Below are 26489 nucleotides of genomic sequence, written 5' to 3'. Positions count from 1 at the left end.
TGTGCGAAAAGGGCGGGAGGCAACGTGAAGCGAGCGCATAAGGTGACCCCTCACAAACCGCATTTCCATTATCATGACTTATCTATGTGTTTTTAATTTATGTGGTGCTAATATTCTCTTCGTGTTTGATGTAGGTACTATGGATTCCAACACGAGCCATGAATTTGATTCATCGCAACAACGAGGCGACGATGATCCTATTTTCTCCCAAACTTCTCTCCCGCACTCTAATTTCTATTCATTTCCCCATCCTCCTTTTCATGTGCCACCTCATGGCTTCCAAGCCATGCTCAATTCTCCTTCCTTTTCTCCAAACTCTCCCTTCATGTTTCGCCCCCCCCCATTCACCTATGGTAGCGCGACCTCCTAATCGATCATCCCCCCTAGGTATCCCAAACATGGGTTCCATTCCCAATTCCCCAGGAAGCCAACCATCACCCAACTCGCTCAATAACCCCCCTTTATCTTCTCAACCAAAGCGAGTTCGTGGCATGAGGAAGAAGCCTAGCGATGAGGAGATTGTGTCAGAGACCCAACCTGCGCCAAAGAAACCCAGGAACTCCAAAAAGAAGGCGGTGGTGGACTTGGGGGAAGATGACGACAACGACAATAAGAAAAGCAAGTGGCAAGACTTTTGGGTTGACCAACTCATTCATGTCAGGGGGGGCATGAGTGAGGAGTTCAACAATCCTGGGAAACAAGGGGTCAACTTGTGGGCAAAGGTGGCCACAAAGCTAGCCGGCATTCACCCTGATTTCAATAAGGATAGTGAAAGTTGTCGCAAGAAGTGGCAAGCGGTGCTAGCAAAATATAGAGTGGACAAAGCTCACAACTTGGTATCTGGCAATGACAGGAGGCACACATGTAAATGGTTCGATGTGGTGGATGAGTATTACCACGATAGAGCCACGGTCACTCCTCTTAGCCACGCTTCTTCATCAACAATGGATGATGCTACTTTCCCCGGCGGTGACAAGGATGAAGTAACTATAGCACTAGATGACGAGAAGCCACAAGCACCCATGTCCTCAAGTCGTCGAGTGACTCCCAAGTATGAGGAATCTTTGGCCACAATGGCCGATACTGGGAAACATCTATTGGACCATCTCAAGGAGACCTCTAGCCAAAATGTTGCCTTGGAGAGGGAGCGACTGAAGATATTGGCAGGATTGCATGCCACAATGAGTGAATTCCTTAAGGAAGGAAGGGGGGCAACAAGTAGCCTTGGCGGAGGAAATTCTTGTTATTATTCTTGTATGAGTTTATAAAGTTTGGGATCTCGACGTTGCTTTGTTCCTATGCGTTGTATGGATTTATGAATGTTTCTAAGCTCCTAAGAAGCCATATAAGCTGAGAATTTAATATGTATCAACTTGTTTTGGATTTGCAGGTGACAATGGGCATGTCCAAAGACATTGCACTCTATTGTGCGTGGTTGTGTTCTATAGCGATCTATGAATTGCTTAAAGGACCAAGCATGCACAATGATGAGTGCATAGTGCAGACTTGGTTGCATGTTACCGAATGCATGACACGATCTGTGAGGTTGAGGAAGATTGCGAACCGTAGGAGGGGTCATGAACACAGACAAGCGTGGGCATATCCACGGCCTCAAGGCTTTGTAAAATGCTATCTCCTAAGTGCTTATAGTGCTACCATGTTCAAGCGGCGTCTTAGGGTTAGCAAAGAAACCTTTCATTACCTTTGTGGGAGTCTAGCACCATTCATGCAAAAGAAAACCACAAACTTCCGTATGCCTGTGTCTATTCAAGATAGGGTAGCCATTGCTCTAAGCAGACTTGCTACAGGAGATGGACTACTGGGCCTTGGTGACACCTATGGTTGCGCTAAGAGCACATGTTGTGAAATAATCCTTGCATTTTCCAAGGCAATTGTAAAATCGGGTCTCCGGAATATGTACATAAGATGGCCTTCAAGATCTCGGCTTGCAACTTTAGCACGAGAGTTTGAGGCACTTAGGGGAATTCCCTACGTCGTTGGTGCGATAGATGGTTCTCACATCCCCATCATTGCACCCCGTGACAACCATGTTGACTACTTCAATCGGAAAGGGTTCCACTCTATTTTGCTACAACTAACAGTAGAAGCCACCAATTGCTCAGTATGGAATTATGATGTCGGTTGGGCTGGATCAGCGCATGACTCCTTGAACTTCTCCAGAAGTGATATAGGGCAAGCATGTGCAAGGGGCGAGCTGGGAAACTATTGTTTGGTTGGCGACTGTGCTTACCCCGCACGGCCATACATGTTAGTGCCTTTCAAAGGATGCAAGGAAGGGTTGACACGTCTAAAGTACCATTGGAATTTCATTCAATCGAGCACAAGGATGCCAGTTGAGAGAGCGTTTGGTATGCTCAAGGCAAGGTTTCACATCTTGCTAAAAAGATGTGACATGAATCTACGTCATGTCCCAGATCTTGTTGCGGCTTGTCTTGTGCTACACAACATTTGTATCCAACATGGAGAGTCTTTTGATATGGAGTGGGTACGTGAGGCGGAAGCAGAATTGTCAGCATGCTCTGGACGTGTAGAAGAGGATCGAAGAGCAATAGCTACCTCCATGAGGGAGCTTCAAGCAATACGTGAAGTTGACATAGAGGATGCAATGGAGCGCGCTCAAGGAGGCAATGAAGGGGGTGCGAGTGACCTTGGAGTTGGCTCGGAGCGGCGAGATAGTCTTGCCCGAACAATGTATAGAGAGCAAGCAAGGATGAATGTCCTACAAGTTTTTGGAAGGGTGGCTTTAGAGGAGCTGGACTCACCTACCAACTCCGATTAAGCCTTTGTAATACAAGTCTTTTGTCTGGCTTATTGTGGTTTGTAGTGTGGCTTCTTTATTTTTGTAGTTACACTATGCTTTGTGGACATAATATAGCTTTGTTCTATGGTTTTTGGTATGGTGTTTACTCTTTCTTCCGCCGCCCCCCAGTGTTCACAGTGGGCGGCGGAAGAAGTCAGGCTCCTTTTTACTTCCCCCTCCCTATGTGAACACTTGGACGGCGGAAGTGTGCATTTTGTAAGAGTTCCACCTGGAAAAGTGTGTTTGAGAGTATGTTTTCCGCCGCTCCAATGTGAACCCGCCCTATGTTGTAAACACAATTTTACCACCAGGCCCTGCCGGCCGGCGGCCCCCGAGTGACGTGCCGGCCTGCCCGTCGGCCTCTCTCCCCCCGTGAAGGAACAGACAGATCCAAGCTCCCCATTGCAAGCAAGGAAGCCGAAACCCTAGGCGTTTTCTTTCATCCTTTTCTGCACAGAGTAACGTTCATGGCCGCAATGTGGCTGTTTTGTTGGTTCGCGCTTCTGGCTATGGCGAGCTTCTCTTCGGCGCAAGACCTGGCAGCTACTCCATACAGTATGCACTTTACTCTTTTTGTGTGTGTGTGTGTGTGTGTGTGTATATGCTTGCACTGAAGACGGAGAATTCAGATTCGCGGTTGGCTTTCACAGAAAGCAAACTGCAATTTTTTGTCGCTCTACTGTGACTTCCGTCGGTTTCTACTGCGACTTCCGTCGTTTCTTGTACGATTCCGCAATTTCCGTTGTGTTCTGTTGCGATCTCCGCCGTTGTGTTTCCTTACAATTGTGGTGCCTTTGCCGTTTCTGTTTCCATTTCCGTCGGGTTTTGTTGTCTGATCTGTGGCTATTTCCGTCTATTCCTGTCGGATTTTGGATGGGAATTCCGTTGATCTCCGTCCCAGCCGGAGTTCTGCATAACTGAGATCTCCCGCGTTGCTTCTTCCAGATTACATCATCCGAATAGATTGCGGCGGTTCTTCCAGCTTCACCAACGAGTTCAATCAGAGCTGGATTGCCGACCGCTTCTTCACGGGCGGCATCCCGGCCGTACTGCCGGACCCGCAAAAGTTCACGTCCGTCCAGGAGAAAACGCTCCGTTCGTTCCCCATAACGGGAGGCAAAAAGAATTGCTATGTCGTCGATCTGCCGAACGGCCTTTACTACATCCGGATGTTTTTTGTGTACGACAACTACGACAACAAGAGCCATGCCCCAAGCTTTGATGTTTCAGTCGAAGGCACTGTTGTGTTCAGCTGGGGGCCAGAAGCATGGACAGATGACAACATTAAGTATGGAGCTTATTCTGATCTTTTTGCTTCTATTGAAGATGACGATGGCACTGTTTGCTTCTACAGCATTGGAACAGATGCACCTGTCATCGGTGCCCTTGAAATAGTTCAAGTGGATCCTAATTGCTATAATGGAACCCTAAATCAGAAAGTTCTGCTTGTGAATTATGGCCGTTTCACAGGCGGAAACGACTCCTTTGGTGCTGGCATCAGCAATGACACAGATCTTGCAGGCAGAGCATGGGATGCAGACACTGATTACAGCCATAGCTCAGCAAGCAAACTTGTGTTGACTACTAATCAGGCTATTAAGAACGCTAATCAGGCTCCTGATTACTTCCCAAGCCATCTTTACCAGAAGGCACATACACTCAGTTACCAGGACAGCTTGGAATATCTTTTGCCCATTGATCCCAAGCTAGACTACATGCTGTGGTTTCATTTCGCAGAGATTGATCCAAAAGTTTCAGCTGCTAAAGAAAGAGTGTTTGACATTCAGATAAATGACAAAGTTGTTTTTCCCAATGTGGACATTTTAGAAGCAGCAGGCAAGTTTTCAGCCTATGATCTGAAGTTCACGGCTAGAAACTTAACCAATGCCACTCTGAGCATCAAGCTGGTGCCACGAGTTGGAGTTCCACTGATTTGTGGACTTGAGAATTATGCTTTGCTTCAGAGGGACGTGTCCACAGATCCAAGCGATGGTATGTTGCACACAGTAGCTTGTACTTCAGGATTTTTTCTAGGTCAATGTACTCCAAGAACCTTATTTTTAGTTTCATGAACTACTCTTGTTTTGCGGTACAGTGATAGCAATGCGGGCATTGAAGAAATCGTTGCAAGTTCCAGAAAGAATGGGATGGAATGGTGATCCATGTGCACCATCAAACTGGGATGCTTGGGAAGGAGTCACTTGCAATCTTGGATCAGATAATCAGATTCTAATTATTACTCATTTGTGAGTATTCATGAATATGTTCGATGCTTCAAGTCAATTTGTCAAGAATTGTGTCCTCAATGAATTGCTCTCTTTTTTGTGATCAGAGATCTTTCAAATCAAGGTCTGCAAGGATCTATTGGTGTTGAGATTACAGGATTGACACAACTTTTAACTTTGTGAGTGGTGTTCATCAACCTAGTTTTTTGTCAATTTTCTACAAGCCCGTGTAGTTGTATGGTTGGTTGCTATTCTTATCAAAAGCTGCTGAACTGTCCTGGAGTAGCCACACATCACCACATACATGCACTCACATAAGCTCCCTTTTTAAGTACAATGGAGTGACCAGCTTCAGGATTTGCAAGCAATATATTACGTTTACCTTCTTGGACATCACTTTTTTGCAGGAACTTGAGCAATAATATTATCAAAGGAACCATTCCTCAAGGACTCGGTGGGAATCTTCTCAGAGTAGTGTAAGGATGAAACACACTTGTTTCTGCACACAAGTATATCTGTATGTGAAGCATGCTGAACCTTTTACATCACATTGCTTATTGGTTGGTTTGTTACTTGTATGTGTCTAGGGATTTGTCATTCAACCAACTTTCTGGTAGCATCCCTACAAGTCTGAGTTCTTCTAAGCTCAGAACTGTGTAAGTGCAACCTCTTCAGTTTTTGTGGGCTGTTCTTGAAACATAGACATGCTTTTCTGATCAAATATTAATCACTTTCGTAGTGTCTTGGATACTTTTACAGTCTACTGAATGGCAATCAGCTGGAAGGACAAGTGCCAGAAGCTCTCTATTCCATTGGTGTTACTGGTGGCTATGTCAAGTATTGTTATTAAACCCAAAGTCAATTTTGTGCACAGCAAATTAAAGTGAAGCATTTATGTGTGGATGTCTGTATGCACAAAAATGGGCAAGCTGTCTTGTGTGATCTTGTTTGTAAGCTGACGTTTCTTACGTAGGCAGTATGCACCATAAAGGCATTATTTCTAGTGATTGTCATGTGCATTGTTTATGCAATGGCTTGTAAGATTTGCAGACTGATCATGAACTTAGAATATAATGCTCAGCACCATTGTTTAACCATCTGTCTGTGGTATTGGAATCCAGAATCTTTTGTCAGGCTGAGCTCAATATGAATTTGTGGGACGCATTGCATTTAAATGGGTGTAACTCTGTTGTGCATTTTCTAACAAGTGTGTTCATGACTGGTCTACCTCAGGCCATAGGAGAGGATGGCTAAATTTTTAGGAATCTCTTTTAACAGCAGGTACAAAGTATTAGGGGCCCTTTTAAATGGCTCAAGACTTTACATACGACATAGGCGAAGGGACTGCCTTTTTCCAGCCGTGTAAGTAAAGCCAATCAACGAGCTGGCCACGGATTTACAACTGATTGGACAGCTGGGTTGTGACACCTAGTCTTGTACTTCTTTCACACATGTAGCTGCAGCCAGTTTGAATCAGTACTAGTGTCTTTAAAATCCAGCTTCAAGTACATCCCTGCTCTTTACCACTGCAGCTTATCCATTTCTGCTACTGCTGTTGGCTAGAGGCATGTGCTAAGCCAGGAATAGGGTTATGATTAATCTCGGATCAGTTTTTTGGCTTAGCTAGGGCTTGGGGACCTAGAGGGTTCACATGTGGGCTAAGGGTGCTAGCAAAAAGAGGTCTAGATTGGCTAAAAGCTTATAAGTAATAGCCTAGGGCAAATAATGGCTAGAAGCTTATAAATAAAGAGGAAAACTAATAAATAAAGCAAGGGCCAATAATAGCCGGATTATTACTACATAAGTGACCATGAAAGGCCAGCCTAGAGGAGGGCTAAGCCGCCCCAGCCAAGGCATGTGCACAGGCCAGCCATGGGGCAGCCAGGTGGGTCTGTTGTACGGCCAGGTACAGGCCAGCCTGTTATGGGGCGCAACCAAGAAGGCCCATTCAGGTCACGCATAGTGCCGGGCAGCCATGCTGCAACACGCAAAAAAAAAAAGCAGCAGCGCAACCCAACAGGCAGCAGTGTGAACAGATGTGCAAGGCTGGATAGATGGCTGGATGGTGCACACATCTGAGCTGGGCAGTCATGCAGGAGGATAGTGAGCAAAGGAGAGACCATACAGGTTGGATGCGCACATAGAGATGTAGGGGGCCGTGTGGGAGAAGGAAAGCTAAAAGAGGCATGGATGTTAAATAGGAATTAGCGTGAGAAAAAAAAAGCATAAGTGAGCTTATTTTTGTGCTCAAGCGGAGGGGTCTTATTTTTAAGCTTCAGCTTTTAAAAAGCACAAAACTAAAGCATGTGTACTTTTTTAAACTCGTTCCCTTATGAATTCAGCGTCTTCCTTCTCATTGGCTGGTACTGTCACATGCGGAAGCTATGGGAGTCTTCTTTCATCCCTAAACACCATCCTGGAACAACCTGATGCAAAATGCTAGCAAGAGAGATGGAGAGAGGAGAGAGAGAGAGCTAAATTTCAGTATGTTCATATAGTACAAAAAGGTGTACAGTGTACAAGTCTTGGCCAGCATCAAAAGGGTTCTTGACTCATCAAAAGTCCTACATCTAGTGACTCGGCCCTTGGGGGGTTGAATGATCTAACCAATGAGCAAACTATGCCTTATATAGGCCTTGAGAGTCCCTATGGATTGGCCGACCTGTTGTCGGCCAGGTCTTGGACAAATCCATGTCCACCTGCTGCAGGCGACAGGAGATAGATCCCTTCATGCGCTGGCCGACAGCCACCTGGTTCTCTCCACAAGGCTTCCCTGCCCATACAAGCAACACAAGCTCCTGGAACTGGTTCTAATCATGTTCTTTATCTGTTGCCCCTTTAGGAAATAGCCCTAGGAATTAGCATGCACACGTCTTGCACATGGCACATACATACATGTTGTGCAAAATCTACATACGCCATCTCGAAGCTCTTGATCTCCTAAAGCTACAAACTTTACTTAAGCACAAGCTTTTCTCCTAACCTCACACTTCTTTCCAACCCATAACCCATTACCTTTTTGCGATTGCTTTTCTCCAAGTTAGCATGCACGATTTCGTGTGCACCAGAGCTATATGGAGTCAGTGGGCAGCAATTCCGTGAAGTCATCCGCCGGCAGTAAAACGATGTGGAGTCGTCGATGATGACTTTGAGCAAGTGAAGCCACTGAGATGGCTCAAATTCTACCTGCCACCAGTAGTAAGGCTGGAAGATAAACATGAGTGTGTTATCCAAGATCCCTAGAGGGAGGATAGCGTCAGGCCCAAGGTTGTGCTCCATGCCTTCGTCAACCGATGACCGTGGGGTTGTCAAGTGGTGTCAGGAGGCTTTAGCTAAGTGGGATGCACACACATTGGTGGGTTTGGGAATGACTTTACAGACCGTAAGTCGTAACGCTTTTTTTCACATACTTTTTTGTACAACCCCTAATTAACAATTTTTTATTTTTTGAGGTCTTTGCCGAATCATGATGGAATCTAGTTTTGTTGCATGCTCTTACTCTTTCACATGAGTGGATAGTTCTTTTTAAAACAATGCAGAGGTCATACCTAGTTTTACCATTAACCCTTGGTGTTATCCGGATAGCCATTGGGTTGCAGATGGCAGGCAGTTTTGTTATGTAACTAATTGGCCCTCCTAGCTCTATTTCACATGATGAAACCCATGCCCAGACTGTCAAAGTCACACAGCAGCAGCACACACACCACCCTATGGCACTGAGCAACGTCGGTGGCTAGGCTCTCATCTCCTAGCCATTGCTCTCCCCCAAAAACCCGGCGGGAGGAGATATCTATGACAAGGTGCCACCACACCCTATATATGGCTCTTCGACTTCCCATGCTCTTGCATATGGGATAATCCACCACAACTTCCAGTCATGCGATAACCCGAGAGTGGCTACGAGAATTACCACCTCCAACACCCTCCTTCAATTCGAGCACCTCGATCAAACAGAGGTTAGGACTGCCCAGGACCACACAGGCCGAGCTCTGATACTATGTCAAAGTCACGCAGCAGCACGCACACCACCCTAACTGAGCAACGTCGGTGGCTGGGCTTCCATCTCCTAGCTGTTGCTTCCTCCCAAAAACCCGGCCAGAGGAGATATCTATGATAAGGTGCCACCACACCAGTGTTGCAATGAAACACGTTTCATTCCATGTGAAGGCATTGGTGCATGCTGACAGGTGTGATATAGATTGGGTTGGAGATATGGACATCTGGTGGTTCATTCTTTGGATTTTGTTGGCCTTCTGGATCGGGAGTAGTTTCTTGGAGTAAGTGGCAGAGGTGGGAGCAGATCGACTTTTCGACTTGCTTTGGAGGTTTCCTTTTCCAGCTCCTTGGACCGGTTTCTCTCCCAGGATCTGAGAGGGGGTGTTAGCATTATTCATCTCCTGGTAGTGTGCCCAAGTTGTGTATTAGGGGTGCCCAGATTTATCCCGGGCAGCACCTTATTTTTTCCTCATGTTTAGGCCCTTGGTTGTAGGGTTGGCCACCCATTATCACATGTTTATTTTTGTCCAGTCGTGAGACTTTTCTGGAGCAAGTCGGCCAGCTTATCTTGGGGCTATATAAGGCTTGCCTCCTCCTCATTTGTACTCACCCTGACAGGGGCTTCCAGGCCCGAGTCCTCCCTCAGGGGAGTAGTTCATCATGCCCACACCTACGGGGACCACCCCTTGCACAGGGCTGATTTTATCATTGCTTCTTCATCATTATGAAGATTTGTTTTCTTTCTCTCTGTGCCTGTCTCACGCTTTCCGCTACGCACTTTTGACAGATACATGTGAGGCATCAAAGAGAACACGGTTGGGTTCAGAGGAAAATGCACAGAGCCAAGCAAGATTTGGGGGTGCTAGCAGTTCCACTCCCACGGCAACACGAACCCCTTTGCCCGCAGCACCCAAAGCCTCTCTAAAGAGAGCAAGCATTCAAGCAAGCATGCAAAAGCAGGCAATTAAAGATGCAACTAGGGAACTCACTAGGCTTTTCATCCAATGTGCTTTGTCTTTTCACATTGTGCGCACACCACGATGGAAAAAGGCCATGAGGGCAATCAGCCGCATTGGATGTGAGTGGGAGGGATCCTCCTATGAGACCTTGTGCACTAAAGAGCTCAGAAGAGAGCAACAAGCAGTGGAGGTGGAGATGGAGCCATTAAAAGCCACTTGGAGCAAGTATGGTTGCACATTGTTATGTGACGGGTGGTCAGATATACGCAAGAGGAATGTGTACAATATTTTGGTGTCCTCTTGCAAGGGCACTATGTTTTTGCGTGCCATTGATGCATCTATGCCTGGGACAGTGGTGACAGGAGCATTTATATGGTCACACCTCCGCGAGGCTATCATGGAGATAGGCCCACAAAACATAGTGCAAGTGGTCACAGATAATGGTAGCAACTGTGCCTCTATGGGACGGATGCTAGAGGATGAGTTTCCATAGATTGTATGGACTTCATGTGCATCCCATGGCCTAGACTTGCTCATTGAAGATCTTGCCAAGATTAGGTGGATTGCTGACATCTTTGACACTGCGCGTAGCTTGGTGAAGTTTGTTACCAAGAGGCCCAAGGTCTTGGCAATGTTTCGTGCCAATAGTGACCTTGAGCTTTTGAAGCCCTCACAAACGAGGTTTGCATATATGTTCATTGTGGTTGAGAGGGTAGTGAGAGTCCGACAAGGACGCATGCGCACAGTGGTGGTTAGTCGAGAGTGGATGAGCTGGGAGGACAATGAGCACCCGAAGGCAGTTGCTTTTGCACGCACAGTGATGCAAGAAGATTGGTGGAAGGAGGCAGAGGCTTTATTGAGAGCTCTTCAACCATTCTATAGTGTTCTTCGCATCACTGACATGGAGGGCAGCACTCTTGGACTCTTGTACGAGTTCATGGACCAGATTGGAGAGGCTCTTAACTGATGCACTCTCTTGACAGATGAGAGGTACTGAACTTCCATCTAGTTGCCTTCTTGTTGTAACTTGTAAGTTGTATCGTACTATGATCTATCGTAGCGTGTAGGAGTGAGCTAATAGCTTTGATCATTCATGGCTAATTTTCAGGGTTGAGGACATTCGACGGGTTTGGAATGACCGGTGGGATTGGTTCCATAGAGCAATCCACGCGGTTGCCCACATATTGCACCCTCTCTGGCCCAGTATATTAATGAAGAGTTGGAAGATGGATGGCAAGATTACATTCAGAAATAGACAAGAGGAGACGTGGAGCTCATGAGACGCTTGGAGGATGAGCGGCTAGTGTATCGGAATGCCAGCCACGCATTTGGTAGATAGACTGCATGCATGAGACTGCATGCATGCGAGAGACATAGCTTCAGCCAGTCTCATGGTGGGAGAAGTATGGGATCAGTAGCCCTCACTTGGTGAGTACAACTCTAAAAGACAAGTCTGTTATTTACATAATACATTGATCAATGATGATTATACTTGGACTTTAGTACCCTGGGGCCTGTACTTACAAAGTTTCTGTACTTTAATGGCAGAAATGCCTCGCCATTCAAGTCCTCTCACAGGATTGCAGTTCGGGTCCTGCTGAGAGGAACTGGAGCACATGGGCCCTCTTCCATACAAAGAAGAGGATCAGGTTGTCTACTGTTCAGTTGGAGCGGTTGGTGTATTGCCATTGCAATCTCCGCCTAATTGAGCAGTCGGGCAATCCGATAGAGCCTCGTCAGGTCAATGTCGATAAAATCGACATTGAGAAGATGAAAGATGTCCCAGAGATTCCTCACGAGGAGCGCGACATATATGCTATGTTGTATGAGGGGTTGATGGCACTTGCTCATGGCACACGAGTATCTACATTAGCATTATCAAGAGGTGCTAGTACTAGTGCAGCAGCTGAGACGAGTGCGGCAGTTGAGCCGGTATCATCCTCTTCTGAGGGTGACATTGAGTCTACCGAGGAGAGTACTGATGAGGACATCGAGGATGTTGACGATTGAGTGCCAAGTTGGCAGTGCCCACACTCCATATTGAGGACTCTAGTCTTTGGGGCTATCAAGCTCCTCTAGTTTACTATTTGTCATCATTCATGCATGATTGCATCTTTCAGGCTTCAGCATGCTTTACTTTGTGTATTTCAGACTTCAGTTTACTTTTTTTGTATTAGCTCAGGATTCAAACTTTTTGTGATTACTTTGAGTGCCATTATTGAGTAGTTGCCATTATTGATGATGAAATCCAGATCTTGATTCTTGATGTTGCCAATTTATTTATGCCAATTGGTCAGTGACTCAGTTGGGTGCCCACTGTAACTGGGTCACCCAGATTCTTTAGTTTTAGCTTGTACGTATATAAATTTTGAGTCCTGTATGAAAAGTTTTTGAAACTTCTGGAAAACGTTTATGAAACACGTTTCATGAAACGCCCGGCAACTATGCACCACACCCTATTATGGCTCTTCAACTCCCCATGCTCTTGCATATGGGATAATCCACCGGAACTTCCAGTCATGCGATAACCCGAGAGTAGCTATGAGAATTGCCACCTCCAACATGGACGCCAGACAGGTGGAAGAAGACATGGGGATAGGGTCCATAAGGTTTGATTAAGAAAAAGCACCATTCTTGGTCAAAAAGCAAAAAGTCAAGTAGGGTTGACCGCGAGCCAAGGGCACCATTGGAAAGAGGAGACTGAGCTAGATCAAAAAGCTAAAAGCCGCTTTTTTTAAAAGCAACCCAAGGGCCAAAAAGCAAGGCCTTGAAGCTAGAAAAGCAAAACAAGAACTTTTGACTAAAGTTGAGTAGTATTTTAGTATTAAAAAGACCAAAAGCAAAGTAAAAGGCAAAAGCATCACTTTTTGGCAAAAAGCAAGGCTTTCCCAAGTATAAAAGAAGCATGAGCCTCTCTTGAGCATCAAGTTAAAGAAGAACCTCTTCATCGCGTTGCCATCTTCATTGAAGCATGGAGATCATCTTCTCCATCATTATCTACTTGATCATGAACCAAATTATGGAATTTTTCATCGCTGCCTGATTAAGAGTACCCCATCAAATGCACTGCCATGTCATCATCTTTCCGTACGACTGTATGGATCCGTACGGCTGTACGGAACTCTATGGACATGTACGGACTGAAATTCCAGAAAACCCTAAAAATTTTAGAAACCCTTAAAACTGCTCCAAAAACCCTAAAAATTCTTTTTTGGAGATTTTATCGTCCGAAAACCATTAAAAACAGGGTTTATATCAATTTTCTTGCTAGAAAGAGCTTTTCCATGGTTTCCTTCATCAACAAGGCTTAGGAGTTGTGGAGATTACTCATGGGATGACCGAGTGAGACTTGGACTTGGATATGAACTTGGGCTTGGACTTCGACTTGGATATGAACTTGGACTTGGATTTGGATTTGGATTTGGATTCATTAGATTTGGTATTAGCCCGGTGAGGGATACTTGTGGGTCATCCCCGTGGTGTGCTTGGCATCAGAGATCTTGTGCCTTGACATCGACATCGACTTGGATATCCTACATTGGCATATCTATTTGTTTTGTATTCATTGATTGTATTGATCCTGGCAAGCGTGCCCGTGGATTGTGCCTGAATCAATTCCTGGAAGGGGATGGGGCCTGTTCCCCACTCAGTGTGGTATATTGTGCAAGATTCCTATTCTTTTCTCTCTCTCTCTCTCTCTCTCTCTCTCTCTCTCTCTATCATTATCTTTTGGATATGTGGTTGAGTTTGTCATGGCACGCCCCGTTGGGCTTACATGTCAGGTGTTGACTTAACCCATGATGAGATGCCGAGTTAGGCAATCTTGTGGTGATGGTCATAATCTAGGATACCTAGGCCGAGGTTTCCGGATGGCTTATAGATAGCGAGTGGAGCTAATTGCAGGAGCTAGGGACACAGATTGGGGTTTGAACATTGTGGTATCTTTAAATCCTTGACTTTGCATGGTTTTGGATTGACCCTCAAGTTGACCTAAGGTTTGATCTTAGTATTCAAAGGGAAGTTCAATTGCTCCAAGGTTGGTTTGTAGGAGGGAAAGTTGGCCATTCCACCTATGATCATTCTTGACGGGGGTTTTATGTGGGGTGTGCTGTGGTGGTATGGGACGCCAGAGTATATTCCCATGTAGGATCTCCCGAGGCTTTGCGGGTTTCTTTTTTGGGACACTTTATGCCATCCTCTGGTAACTGTGAGGAGCAGTACTAGTCTGTGCGTGACAACAAGGGTCTTTCTTGGTTTTCTGAGCAGTGGCATATCACTCGTAGGGTGACAAGTTTGTTTTATGATTCATTACACACTCTCTCATGATGGCCAAATGATATTGATGCATATTGATGCGTGAGGCAGCCTCGGAATCGTACATGAGAGAGAGGAGAAGTTTGGAACTTCTTGATCTTAGACTGAATGTCTAGACTAGTTGACGGTTGGACCGTTTGATACTCCGGGGTGGACGTAATTCCATGGGGTTATTATGATTTGAGGACTTTGGAGTCATATGGATTTTCCACATGTTTGATGTGGTGTAACCCGTGAACATGTTAGGGGTGGAATATGTTATAACCATTGTCCTTTAAGATCTCTATTAATGGGATTACGTGGAACTTTGGTAACCTTAAGTTCATTCCAATTTGGTGGGGTGAAAAGTAGTTGGAAGCCATATGTTGTCTTCAGGCTGTCCGAGGACATGGGACATACACAAAGTTGATGGGGAGTCTTATGCTTGCTCTAAAGTAGAGGTGAGTATCTACCGGTTATATGTGAAAACACAATCATCGTTCAAGCTTAGATGAGGGTTGGACAAGGGAGGTCTTGTGGTTGGAATATTGTACTGGAAGTACATGGCATTAGGACTTGTTTGTGCATTAAGTGGACTAGTGTTTGCCAACAACTAATGTAGGATGTCATTTGGTATGACAGTTGCGTTGTGCTATGGGCTTGTGCTAGGGTTGTTAAGGTAGAGCTTATTGCACTTGAAGACTGATGTTCTATTGGGTTTCAGCTCTACGCAAGCCGTGCTACTATTCTGGCCCTTCTATAGACATGCCGTTTTGCCCCCATGCAGGAGGTACTTTTGATGGTAAGCAATTGGATCTTTGTAGCAGGGTTTACAAGAGAAGTCTTACATTGGCCTAGGTAAGAGGCAGTAGACTTGAGAAGATGCTATGGACGGATGTTCAAATCTAGGGATTCACTTACAGAGATTTGTCTCCTTATGCATCCGTGAGGACGTGAATTGAGTAAAAGGGGTGGAGTATGTTACGTCCTTACAAGCCTAGGATTAGGGCTAGGGGTGTGTGCTAACCAAGATTAGGGTTAGGATTAATCTAGGACAAGGGTTAAGTGCTTAGCTAGGACATGGGGACCTGGAGGGTTCACACGTGGGCTAAGGGCGCTAGCAAAAAGACATCTAGATTGGCTAAAAGCTTATAATTAATAGCCTAGATCTAATGATGGCCAAAAGCTTATAAATAAAGCAAGGGCCAATAATAGCCGGGTTATTACTATATAAGTGACCTTGGGGTGACTTGTTAGACACAAGAGGTCAAGTAGTCATGCGGTGGCTTGGAGCTACCAAGGAAGTATGCAAGATCTCATGGCCATGGAGTTGCAAGGTGGGTGGTTCGGTGTAGTGGTACTGTTGAGATGTCAAGCTCAACATGAGCTGACACTCACGAGGCGCCTGCATGACCGGTCGACATTTATATCACAGGCGGATTTGGTAGTTGGCACTGACATATCTCACTAGAGATTCTACAGCTGGACTACACCGACTAGTCCACATCTACTCACTCCTCTTAGCGTGCACATTATGGACCGCTTGTATATACTCTATTATGTGTGTTAGTCACTTTATCTTTTTTGTAGATCTCTTTTGTTGTGTGAAGAAGAAGAAGAATTTTCAGCCTCACCTTGTGTGCTCTCTTCTAGGGTTTGTGTGAGTGTGTGCGCTTGTAAGAGCTCAAGCTCTCTTCTCCCCTGCATCTTTTCATGGTATCAGAGCTTGGCTCATGCTAAGGGCTGAGTGGCAAGCAAGAGAAGCACAGGAAGCGGTACGAGGGTAAGAGCTTCATATACTCTTCCTCCTTTGTGTTGGCTACTACACCCTTGTTGGGAGCTCTTCGGGAGGCACCGGCAAACGAACTCCAATTGAGGAGCTTTCTTCGCGGGAGCAAAGCTCTACAGGGCAACTATATTGTCCGTTGGACGAAATTTTCGGGCCAAAAACGCATTTCAGGCGCGTCGAAACCTCCGTTTTTTAGTTCGCATGCGTTCACAAGAACTGCAGGTAAGTTTTGATTCTCTGCAGAACTCTGTTTTTGGAACTACAGGAAGGGTGATTGGTTGTGCAGACACTATGTGCGCTGCAAAGGGGTCTCAAAGTTGCCATTGGGTGTATGTATGCAAAGTAAGGTCACTGGTTGTAACAGTTTGGGTGTAGTATAGTACCGCTGCAGAGAATACAACAGTGTGTGCAGGTCAAGTAAGAGTGCTGTTGGTGGTAAATTTGTGTTGTAAAAAAGATGTCAAATGATGGAATAAACCAGATTGTTGCAGAGAAGCTTGACAAGAATAACTTCCATGCTTTGAGGTTTAGATTGACCAATTTCCTGATGGAAAAAGGTTACTAGGACTACATTGAAGGTGAACATGAGGAGGCACCAGAGATACTGGAGATTAATCCGACTACTGCAGATATAAAAGAGTTCAAGGATTGGAATCAAGGAGCAAGGAAAGTCATGTATTGGCTCTCTATCAATATACAGGGCACTATGATTGGACATATACAGGATGCCAAGTCACCTAAGGAGGCATGAGACATCTTGGTGAAGCTGTATGAAACCAACACAAAGACACGAAAGATTCAGTTGAAGAATGAGCTTTATACTGTGGAGAAGAAGAATATGTCCGTGAATGATTATGCTTTGAAGATCAAGGGCATTGTGGAATCCCTTGCATCAATTGGTGTTTCTGTGGATGATGATGATAAGGTGAAAGTATGTATGCATGGTCTCGGGCCACAATACAAGGCGTTTAAGACATCTATTCAGACTCGGGAGAACATTCCCAACTTCACAGATTTGGTGTCAATGTTGATCATTGAAGAGAAGAACTTAGGTGAAGATCAACAGTCTTCACAAAACAAAAACAATTCAGAGCAGCAGGCCTTCTACACAAGTTCAGGTAGAGGACGAGGTAGAGGTCGTAGACGTGGCCAAGGAGACTTGAAAAACCCGCACTGGGCGCTAATTACCAATCCAAACATGCTCTGATTGTGACCAAACTTTGCGAGCATGTGGGGGGAGTCCCAAGATTCACAACAACAACATACAGGTGGAAGAGGCCAGTTTAGAGGCAGGGGGAGTCAATGAGGTCGTGGTAATTAACAAAGGCAACACAATGATACACGAGGCTATTTTTATTGTGGTAAGCTTGGGCATGTACAGACAGATTGCTATAAGAAGTAGAGTGACATGCGAAATGGAAAAGTGTAGCAAAACAACTATGCATCCTCTAGCAGAAATAATGAGGATAATGAGAGGTTGTTTGTAATGCAACATGTGGTTAATGCTGTGTCTGAAAATGATGTAGCAGCATGTAAGAATGATGTATGGTATGTTGATTCAGGTGCTTCGAACCACATGACAAGTCATGGTGAGTGGTTCAAGGAAATGAAGAGTCTTGAAAGAACAGGTTTTGTTGAAACAGGGGATGACATTGCTCATCCGATTGCCCATGTTGGAGATGTGCCATTGTCTATGCAAGATGGTAAAGTGAAGTACCTTGCAGATGTACTTCATGTTTTGAACATTACAAAGAATCTGGTTTCTGTTGGCCAGATGATTGAGCAAGGTTTGCAGGTTCGGTTTGATCCTGATGACTGTTATGTAGAAGACTTCAAAGATAAGTACAGGTTGGTTACAAAAGGCAACAGAGTGGGCAAAATGTTTACATTGAATGTGAATATGCTTGAAGTGAGTGCTGCAATGTTTGCAAATGGTTCAGGAGTTATTGCAGATACAGACATTTGGCATAAAAGAATTGGGCATGTCAATGTGCAAAGAATGAAGTCTATGCAGACTAAACAAATTGTGACAGGGTTGCCTAAGTTTAAAGTTGAAGATATGGAGAAAGTTTGTGAAGCATGTCAATTTGGAAAGCAAACAAAACATGTATTTCCGCATGACGGAAATGTGAGTAGGAATATACTAGATGTTGTGCATTCATATGTATGGAGTCCTGCGAAGACTATGTCTATGGGTGGCTGCAGGTACTACGTAATATTCATTGATGACCACACGAGGAAAGTGTGGGTATACTTCATGAAGGAGAAGAGTGAAGTGCTCATTTTCAGAATTTGAGAGTTATGGTTGAAAAACAAACAGAAAAGCACGTGAAGTGCCTAAGGTCAGATGGAGGGGGAGAATACTTCTCCAATGAGTTCTCTGAATTCTTGCAAAAGAATGGCATTCAGAGACAATTTACATGTAGATACACTCCGCAGTAAAATGGAGTTGTTGAGCGGAAAAACAGGCACATTGCAGAGATAGCATGAGCATTGATGGCTGAGAAGAATATGCTACATAGCTATTGGGCTGAGGCTGTGTCTACAGCAGTTTATATCATGAATAGGACTCCTACTGCAGCCATACATGATGTAACGCTAGAGGAGAAGTTTATTGGCAAGAAACCTGATTTGTGTTACTTGACAGTTTTTGGATGTATTGCATATGTGCATGTGCCAGATAAGTTACGTACCAAGCTGGATCCAAAAGCAGGAAAATGTGTGTTTATTGGGTATTTGTGACATGTGAAGGGTTCTGACCGTAGTAATCACAACCTTAGTCTGACTAAGCTGCACTTAATGATGTTTAAAAGACAAACAGATATACAAAGAGATAGACCAGTATGTGTCAATGCAGTGCAGCTATATTAAATGAATGAATGCGGTTACAATGAAGATCCAAATGGATCTATGCTGCTGAATATGCTGACTATGTGCTGGAAATGCGGGCTGAACTGCTGTCCACTCTTTCCCTTATCTCCTGGAAAGGAAACACTGAAGGGAGGCTTTGGAACAGAAGCTGAATGCTGAGGGGATGATGAAAACGCAGACCTGATGGCTGAATATGGACTGTATGCTGCTGCGTTTTGCTGAAGATGATGGCTGAGGATGATGCGTTAACTGTGGATGATGCTGAGGATGATGCGTTAGATGTACCTGATGCTGATGATGTTATGCTGAAACACCAGATGATCCTGAGGAGGATGCGCTTCACTGATGAGCCCCTGATGACTGAGTGGCTGATGAACTACTGAATGGAGAGGCGCCTGTATTTATATGGGTGAGAGAGGGCTGGTCGGCCAGCACTGATGCAGTCGGCCAGTTCATGTCTCCCATAATATGCTAATAAAATACCATAAACGGTAGTCGGCTGCCCCATAAATGCATAAAAATACCTGATAAATGCTGGTAAAAATACCTGATGAATCTGAGATGCTAATATGATACCATAATGATGCCATGTCACTGTACACCTGACTGGTGTGCACGTGACATTCCCCGCTGCTAAACTGTTGCTGGGTGGATACCTGGCAACCTTCGACTTGTCTGCGATCCTTCTCCTCCGAACCACTGCCCCCTTCTGTCTTCTGCTGGGACTGAGGCCGTCTGCAGGAGTAAAAATCCTTGAGCCAAGACGCTATGTACTGTGGGAACTGAATGGCAACTACCTGAGTCACCCCTGACCTGTTCCTGGAAACCTTTCACCTACCATCTCCGTCGTACCTGAAGCTCTGAACCTCCTGAGGCGAATGTTGGAGCAAACTTCCGTCTTCTGTGGAAGAGAAACTCCCTGCTGCCAGTTGAAGCCAAAACTTATGTGCTCCTTTGATGATGGATCCCTGAAAGTTCATGGGTAACATGTATGCAAGACTGACTACTAAGATGACTGCTAGGATGACTGCTATGCAAACCATGTGCAACCCTATATGCTGTGCAAGAATGCAGATGAATGGGTTACTAATGCAGACCTAAGGGAAAATCCCTAAGGGTGGCTTGCAAAATTTTCAGAACTGGGTTTAACTGTGCGGAAGCGATAAAACTGATGACTGACTGAATGACTGCTGGAATGAACATGCTCTAAGGCTGGTTACCCTGTAACGCTCTGATACCAATGTGACATGTGAAGGGTTCTGACCGTAGTAATCACAACCTTAGTCTGACTAAGCTGCACTTAATGATGTTTAAAAGACAAACAGATATACAAAGAGATAGACCAGTATGTGTCAATGCAGTGCAGCTATATTAAATGAATGAATGCGGTTACAATGAAGATCCAAATGGATCTATGCTGCTGAATATGCTGACTATGTGCTGGAAATGCGGGCTGAACTGCTGTCCACTCTTTCCCTTATCTCCTGGAAAGGAAACACTGAAGGGAGGCTTTGGAACAGAAGCTGAATGCTGAGGGGATGATGAAAACGCAGACCTGATGGCTGAATATGGACTGTATGCTGCTGCGTTTTGCTGAAGATGATGGCTGAGGATGATGCGTTAACTGTGGATGATGCTGAGGATGATGCGTTAGATGTACCTGATGCTGATGATGTTATGCTGAAACGCCAGATGATCCTGAGGAGGATGCGCTTCACTGATGAGCCCCTGATGACTGAGTGGCTGATGAACTACTGAATGGAGAGGCGCCTGTATTTATATGGGTGAGAGAGGGCTGGTCGGCCAGCACTGATGCAGTCGGCCAGTTCATGTCTCCCATAATATGCTAATAAAATACCATAAATGGTAGTCGGCTGCCCCATAAATGCATAAAAATACCTGATAAATGCTGGTAAAAATACCTGATGAATCTGAGATGCTAATATGATACCATAATGATGCCATGTCACTGTACACCTGACTGGTGTGCACGTGACAGTATTCCCTTGAGCAAAAGGGATATAGATGTTATAATCCTGCTACAGGTGAATTGAGGGTAAGTAGGGATGTTGTATTTAATGATATGAGCAGCTAGTATGCTGTTGAAAAGGATGCTGTTGGGACTGATGTAAGTGGAAATGTGGTTGCACAGAATGCAGGTCAGCAATCACAGTCATTGAGTGGACCAGGAGAGTCTTCATCTAGTGGTTCTGTTGATAGACCATGGAGTGGCAGGCTGCGTCATAATACCAGTCCTGAAAATATAGTTGGTACATCACATAAAGGCAAAGAGAAAGTGGTTGAGCGCTGGTATGCTTGACATTTCTGTAGGGCATTCTCTTGTTGATGGAGATTCTAGTGTCTCGGAGATGAGTCTTGATGAGGAGCTTGGGATTCCAGCAATGAGGACACCTGGTGTGAAGAAGGCTATGGAAGCCATGAATGCAAAGTTACGAAGATCTGGAAGAGTCAAAAATCCTGTGCAGAGGTTGACTTATGATGGTTATGTGGCACATCACTATGCATATATGGCAAAAGTTGTGCAAGTTGTAGAACCCACATGTTTTGATGAGGCTATTGGAAATGTGTGTTGGGAGAAAGCTATGGATAAGGAGATGGATGCATTGTATGGAAATGAGACTTAGGATTTGGTGCCATTGCCTGAAGGCAAGAAATCTATTGGCTGTAGGTGGGTGTATAAGGTGAAACATAACAGTGATGGTATATAACAATGATGGTAGCATAAGCAGGTACAAGGCTAGATTGGTAGCCAAAGGATATGCGCAGACAAAGATGGCAACTGTGAGAGTTGTGATTGCGGTGGCTGCAGCTAAAGGCAGGTTTTTACATCAGATGGATGTCAAAAATGCGTTCTTGCATGGTGACTTGCAAGAAGATGTGTATATGCATCAGCCTTCAGGTTTTGAGGATATAGGTCACCCAGAGTATGTATGTAAGCTTCGTAAGGCCTTGTATGGACTGAAGCAAGCTCCACGAGCATGGCATGACAAGATTGCTGAGTATCTTGTCACTAAAGGTTTTCATATGACAAATGTAGATCACTCTTTATATGTGCGCAAGAGTGATAAGGGTATTGTGATCATCTAGGGGTGAACTTGGAAGAGATTGAGCATGTGAAAAGTCTTCTCAACAAAAGGAAGTTTTTTAGGAATTGAGGTCATTCGCACACCTGAGGGTATTTGGCTATCACAGAGAAAGTATGCATTGGACATGTTGTCCAAGTATGGGATGGCTGATTGTAAGTCAATCTCAGTGCCATTAGATCAAAATGGAAAGCTTAGTGCGGATGTAGGTTGTGTTGGAGGATCCCACTATGTACAGGAAGATTGTGGGGAGTCTGATTTATGTCATGATCAGCAGGTCAGATTTGAGCTACACTGTTGGCTTAGAGAGCCAGTTTATGCAGGTTCCGTGTAGATGACGTGGATTTTTTTAAAAAAAATTGAAGCCCGTAAGCCTTGCGCTAGGCGCTTTTCGGAAATTCGCACCAGTCCCGTACGCCTTTCGCCGCCCGTCGCTTTTCGGAGTTCACGCCTGTACCCGCCGTTGCTGTCCACGACTCCACGAGTCCACTGCCCGTACTGTCCTGCCCGTACAGCAGCGCCCGTACTGTCCTGCCCGTACAGCAGCTGTTCTGACATTCTGTACTACATAGTACAGTCGCCCCAGCCACTGGCAGCCAGGCCCCCAGCCCTTGCACTGTGCAGACTTCCAGTGTACACTGTACACTGTACACACAGTGACTACATTCATCTAAAAGGCAAGGCAGCAAGAAGCTTTTCTCTTTCTTCTCTCTCTCTTTTTTTGTTTGAACTTTGAACTTTTGGTGTTTTAAAACTTTGAACTTTGAACTTTTGTTTGAACTTTGAACTTTTGGTGTTTTAAAAATTACCTATGGTGAATCACAATCTGGACTGCACACTGCACAGTGCAGAGTCTCTCCCCATTAAACAGAAGAAAAAAAAGGACTCATTTCTCTGAAATGGTTAACTTTGAAAGCCTATTCAACTTTTTGCCCGAATTTGGAGACATCATGGCTTACTCGGGTTCAAAGCGATCGGCTTCGAATGCTACTTGGTGGGACGAGGTTGAAAGGCTAGAAAGGTATTCATCTAAGGGAGGTGCAACACGATGGAAATGCAAGCAATGTAACAAAGAGAAGTCAGGAGGAGCAAACCGTGTGAGAGCACATCTATGCCATGTGAACAATGAAAAAGCACAAGTGAACAAATGCCCAGGGACAACACCTGAAATGCGTAGAGAGCTTTTGGCAAAGTACCCAAGTGAAGAGGAGAAAGCATGTGCACGAAAGAAACCGGCAATTGATGCATCTTACTTCAGTAGACAAGGGGAAGATGTACACTTGGGAGATGGACAATACAAGAGCTCAAGCTCTTTTCTCCCCTGCATCTTTTCAGGTATAGGACACTAGGTTAGGGGCCGGGGCAATCAGTACCAAGCAAGCTCGCGGAGTAACTAGACCTCAGCACTGAACCCGTGGTTGGGTGGTGAGTCGCCACGATCTATTGCAATCATGCGATGCGTAGGATGCCAGGTCTATGAAACCTCATTAGGGTTTTGGTTCTAGGTCAGATTATTCTTGAGTGTGGTCTGGGGAGACCTTACGTGGGGGCCATACAAACATGAGCTAGTGTGTGCCTTGGCAATACAATATGAGGGTGGAGCATTGATATCCAACAGGGACTGTCCTCCTTGGATGAGTAAGGCAAATCCAGCTCCATCTATGCCTTGGGCCAAGCGTGTTGTAGCATGTCTGTCCTTAAAACTAAACCACCACTATGACACCCCTAGATTCTAGGAGTGCACCAGATTGGGTTTGGGAAAAGTCACTAATTGGGTTCTTTCTGGTGTATTGGAGTTCACAGGGTTGTAGCTGACGTTTTCATTCAGCTATGTCTCCTGAATTTTCAGGAATTTAGTTGTAAACTATTTCTTGTACATAGTATAGAACTTTAGTTTTAGGGCTCTTGTGTGCGCTTAGTGTGTTAATTCCGCTGCACCTTACTCTCAAATCCTAGCAAGCAAATAGGCAGTGGCACTAGACTCTGGACACTGTTGCTAAACAAACTCAATTCTGATGTAGCTGCGGCCAATGAGCTGGATGTTGGTGATGTGACCTTGTTTGTACTGTAGAGCAGCTTGCAGATGGTCAAAGGTGGCTGTGGATCTGCTGCTTGAACTCATGCACACTAGGGTGATGGCTTCTAATGAAGCGATAGATGACAAGAGGAGATGGAGGTCCACCATGGAAAGAGGACAATCAATGGTGACAGAGGACAATCTATGGTGACCTTAGTTGGGCAAGTTGGACTGGTTGCCATCATGGAGTCCTGCTGAAACAGGAACATGAGGCAATCAACAGATGGAAAGAAGCACAAGCCATGAAAGAAAACACTAGTCAAAAGGAGGGCAAACGAGAAAGGAAACTAGTAGGGCTGTGTGATTTGTGGGCAGACAACCTCGAGAATGGGCTGCAGCTCACAGAGGCTAGTGGCGCCCCAAAAAGGGATGGGCAAAACAAAGGGTGGTCTGTGAAGGAAGAGAGGCAAATTGGGAAGAAAGACATACAGGGGGAGACATTACTTATAGGGATCTATTCAAACCAGGATAATTTGTTCTGTATATGTATCTAGCAACAAGTTGAACTTTTGTCATTGATGCTTGGCTTCCTCAATGTTTTCTACAAAGTGTGAAGATAATATTTCCATCCTTGGTATTTGACTACTTTTGATCCTAGTCTGTGGTCAAGAGAAGTTTTGTACCTTCACGGGCAAGAGCAGTGTGATTTTGAAACTTAAGTATGCACCCTTGTTATCTTAGTCTCTGAAATTAGTCTTCAAATGTATTGTGCTTTATGTACTTTTTTCATAGGCAAAAAGAGGCCCGTTACAATCCCCTTGCACTCATGCTGTTTCAAATGCCTGCAGCCTATCAGATAATGCAGCTCTTTGTGGAGTTCCTTCACTGCCTGAATGTTCTATACTTTGGGAAAGTAGTCATCTATCAACAGGAGCAAAAGTTGGAATCACATTTGCAGTTGCTGCTGCTGTCTTAATACTATGCTCGGTTGTGTATCTGATCATTAAGAGGAAAAATAGAGAGGATTACAACTTTGGTCTACCCCATCAACTTGCTAGTAAGCGTTCTTTGCAATCAGACACTTGTGAATTTTGGTTTGCCATTTTTATGCTGGATTTTCCACGGTTTCCTCAGGAAGTTGAGATTGAACAATGGTTTCCTTTGCTTTTGAAAACAAGAAGGTTCATTAACATCTATAAACTGTGGGTCTTTGCTTCATTTTAGGCAAGAGCGCTCGTTATCATCTGCAGAAGTCTAGGCTCAGATTTGATGGAGATGACACACAATTTGTGAGAACTGTCTCTAACAAGTTTGGCTATTCTAATCCATTGTAGCCACACCATATTGAAGATCACCACGAGTTCTCTGTGAGAGCTAGCCCACAAAAGTTTGGCCATTTTAATCCCTGGAAGCTACACCATATTGTAGGTCATCATTAGAAATCCTTCATGGACCTTGCCTAATAATGATGTACAGTATCTTCAGGGCACATGGAAGGTGTTGGATGATTTCTTAAGGGAACCTCAAATCTGAGTAAGCATTTATAGGGGGCTTCAGGTCCTACACGACAGTAAGAGTGAAAATGCTCAGATGCCTCATTTTTCTAGGTAAATGTGAATGGTTCCACCAAGGACTCAAGATGCTGGCTCTTAGTCAGAATGCCCAATGTAGACAATCATGTCAAGAAGACTGCCATCTGAGTGTGTCCATTCTTCAACACACAGCTATGTGGAGGGGTTTTGGACTGTTCCATGCAATTCTTCCCATTTTCACTGTCAAATTGGCCAGATTCAAACACTTGCGCAGGTTTTTTTGCCAATTAGACATAAGGAATCATAAAACAAAATTTTATGATGGGGTACATTTTCTATCCACCATATGGGCATTATGCAACCCTGTCAAGCATTTTATCAACAAGTTACCATGGCATTTCTTTTTGTGCGACGGCATCAATAAATTACTCTCAACTCTCCCATCATTCACTCAACTCCAGAAATGTGTTGTGCTTTTTCTAACCTTGTGTGTATACATTAGCTATTGCCTTTGGAAAAGGGTTGCTCCGTACATACATATTGCCTTCGCGGAGCTTGTATGCAGTTCGGAGCGAAGAACTTTCATATTTTGATGTGTCAAGCACTATTTATCCCATATCTTATCAGCAAAAGGAAAGACTTAGATGGAGCTTTCCCTATCTAAAATATCTAATACTCACAAATAGGCGTATCCTGGCTCGCTTGGACACATTAAATAGGGTCGTTTTAAGTGAGGTGAATATCCAATACTCTCAAATATAGGCAACCGAAATCATCTTTTTGCTTGGACACATTAATCAGCTTTGCTTATTCAACATTTGACTTTTATTTTTTAAGGTTTCATTTTAATGTTCGTGTTTGATAACCTATACTCTTGTTAAG

At 44.7% G+C, this 26489-nt stretch overlaps 1 protein-coding gene across 4 annotated transcripts; it reads left to right on the top strand.

Annotated features, from left to right (window-relative positions):
• The first annotated feature begins 3100 nt into the window (after positions 1-3100).
• On the top strand, positions 3101-26072 carry LOC147623820 (Di-glucose binding protein with Leucine-rich repeat domain-containing protein). Of its 4 annotated transcripts, none has more exons than XM_086820451.1 (9): positions 3101-3376; positions 3767-4813; positions 4917-5067; positions 5154-5225; positions 5454-5522; positions 5634-5702; positions 5806-5883; positions 24924-25132; positions 25300-26072. In XM_086820451.1, the coding sequence occupies exons 1-9, from the start codon at positions 3289-3291 to the stop codon at positions 25407-25409; spliced, it is 1893 nt and encodes a 630-aa protein (XP_086676577.1). In that variant the 5' UTR covers positions 3101-3288; the 3' UTR covers positions 25410-26072. The 4 variants fall into 4 exon arrangements, 3 of the variants coding, with proteins under 3 accessions (XP_086676577.1, XP_086676578.1, XP_086676579.1); XR_015269210.1 differs by having other exon boundaries at positions 3102-3376; positions 24868-25132; XM_086820452.1 differs by lacking the exons at positions 24924-25132; positions 25300-26072 and adding an exon at positions 24135-24289 and having other exon boundaries at positions 3102-3376.
• Positions 26073-26489: the final 417 nt, after the last annotated feature.

The sequence above is a fragment of the Cibotium barometz genome, chromosome 26, assembly GCF_041138505.1.
Source record: "Cibotium barometz isolate CiBa-2024 chromosome 26, ASM4113850v1, whole genome shotgun sequence".
Taxonomy (NCBI): Eukaryota; Viridiplantae; Streptophyta; class Polypodiopsida; order Cyatheales; family Cibotiaceae; genus Cibotium; species Cibotium barometz.
This window is presented reverse-complemented; position numbering and strand designations above follow the sequence as displayed.

What these genes read in the sequence shown, in the direction of transcription:
- LOC147623820 (XM_086820451.1), top strand. Translation starts at nt 3,289, where the DNA reads ATGGCCGCAATGTGGCTGTTTTGTTGGTTCGCGCTTCTGGCTATGGCG. An exon ending in GTCCACAGATCCAAGCGATG is followed by an intron (nt 4,814 to 4,916) that starts GTATGTTGCACA and finishes TTTGCGGTACAG; the next exon opens with TGATAGCAATGCGGGCATTG. An exon ending in TCTTCTAAGCTCAGAACTGT is followed by an intron (nt 5,703 to 5,805) that starts GTAAGTGCAACC and finishes ATACTTTTACAG; the next exon opens with TCTACTGAATGGCAATCAGC.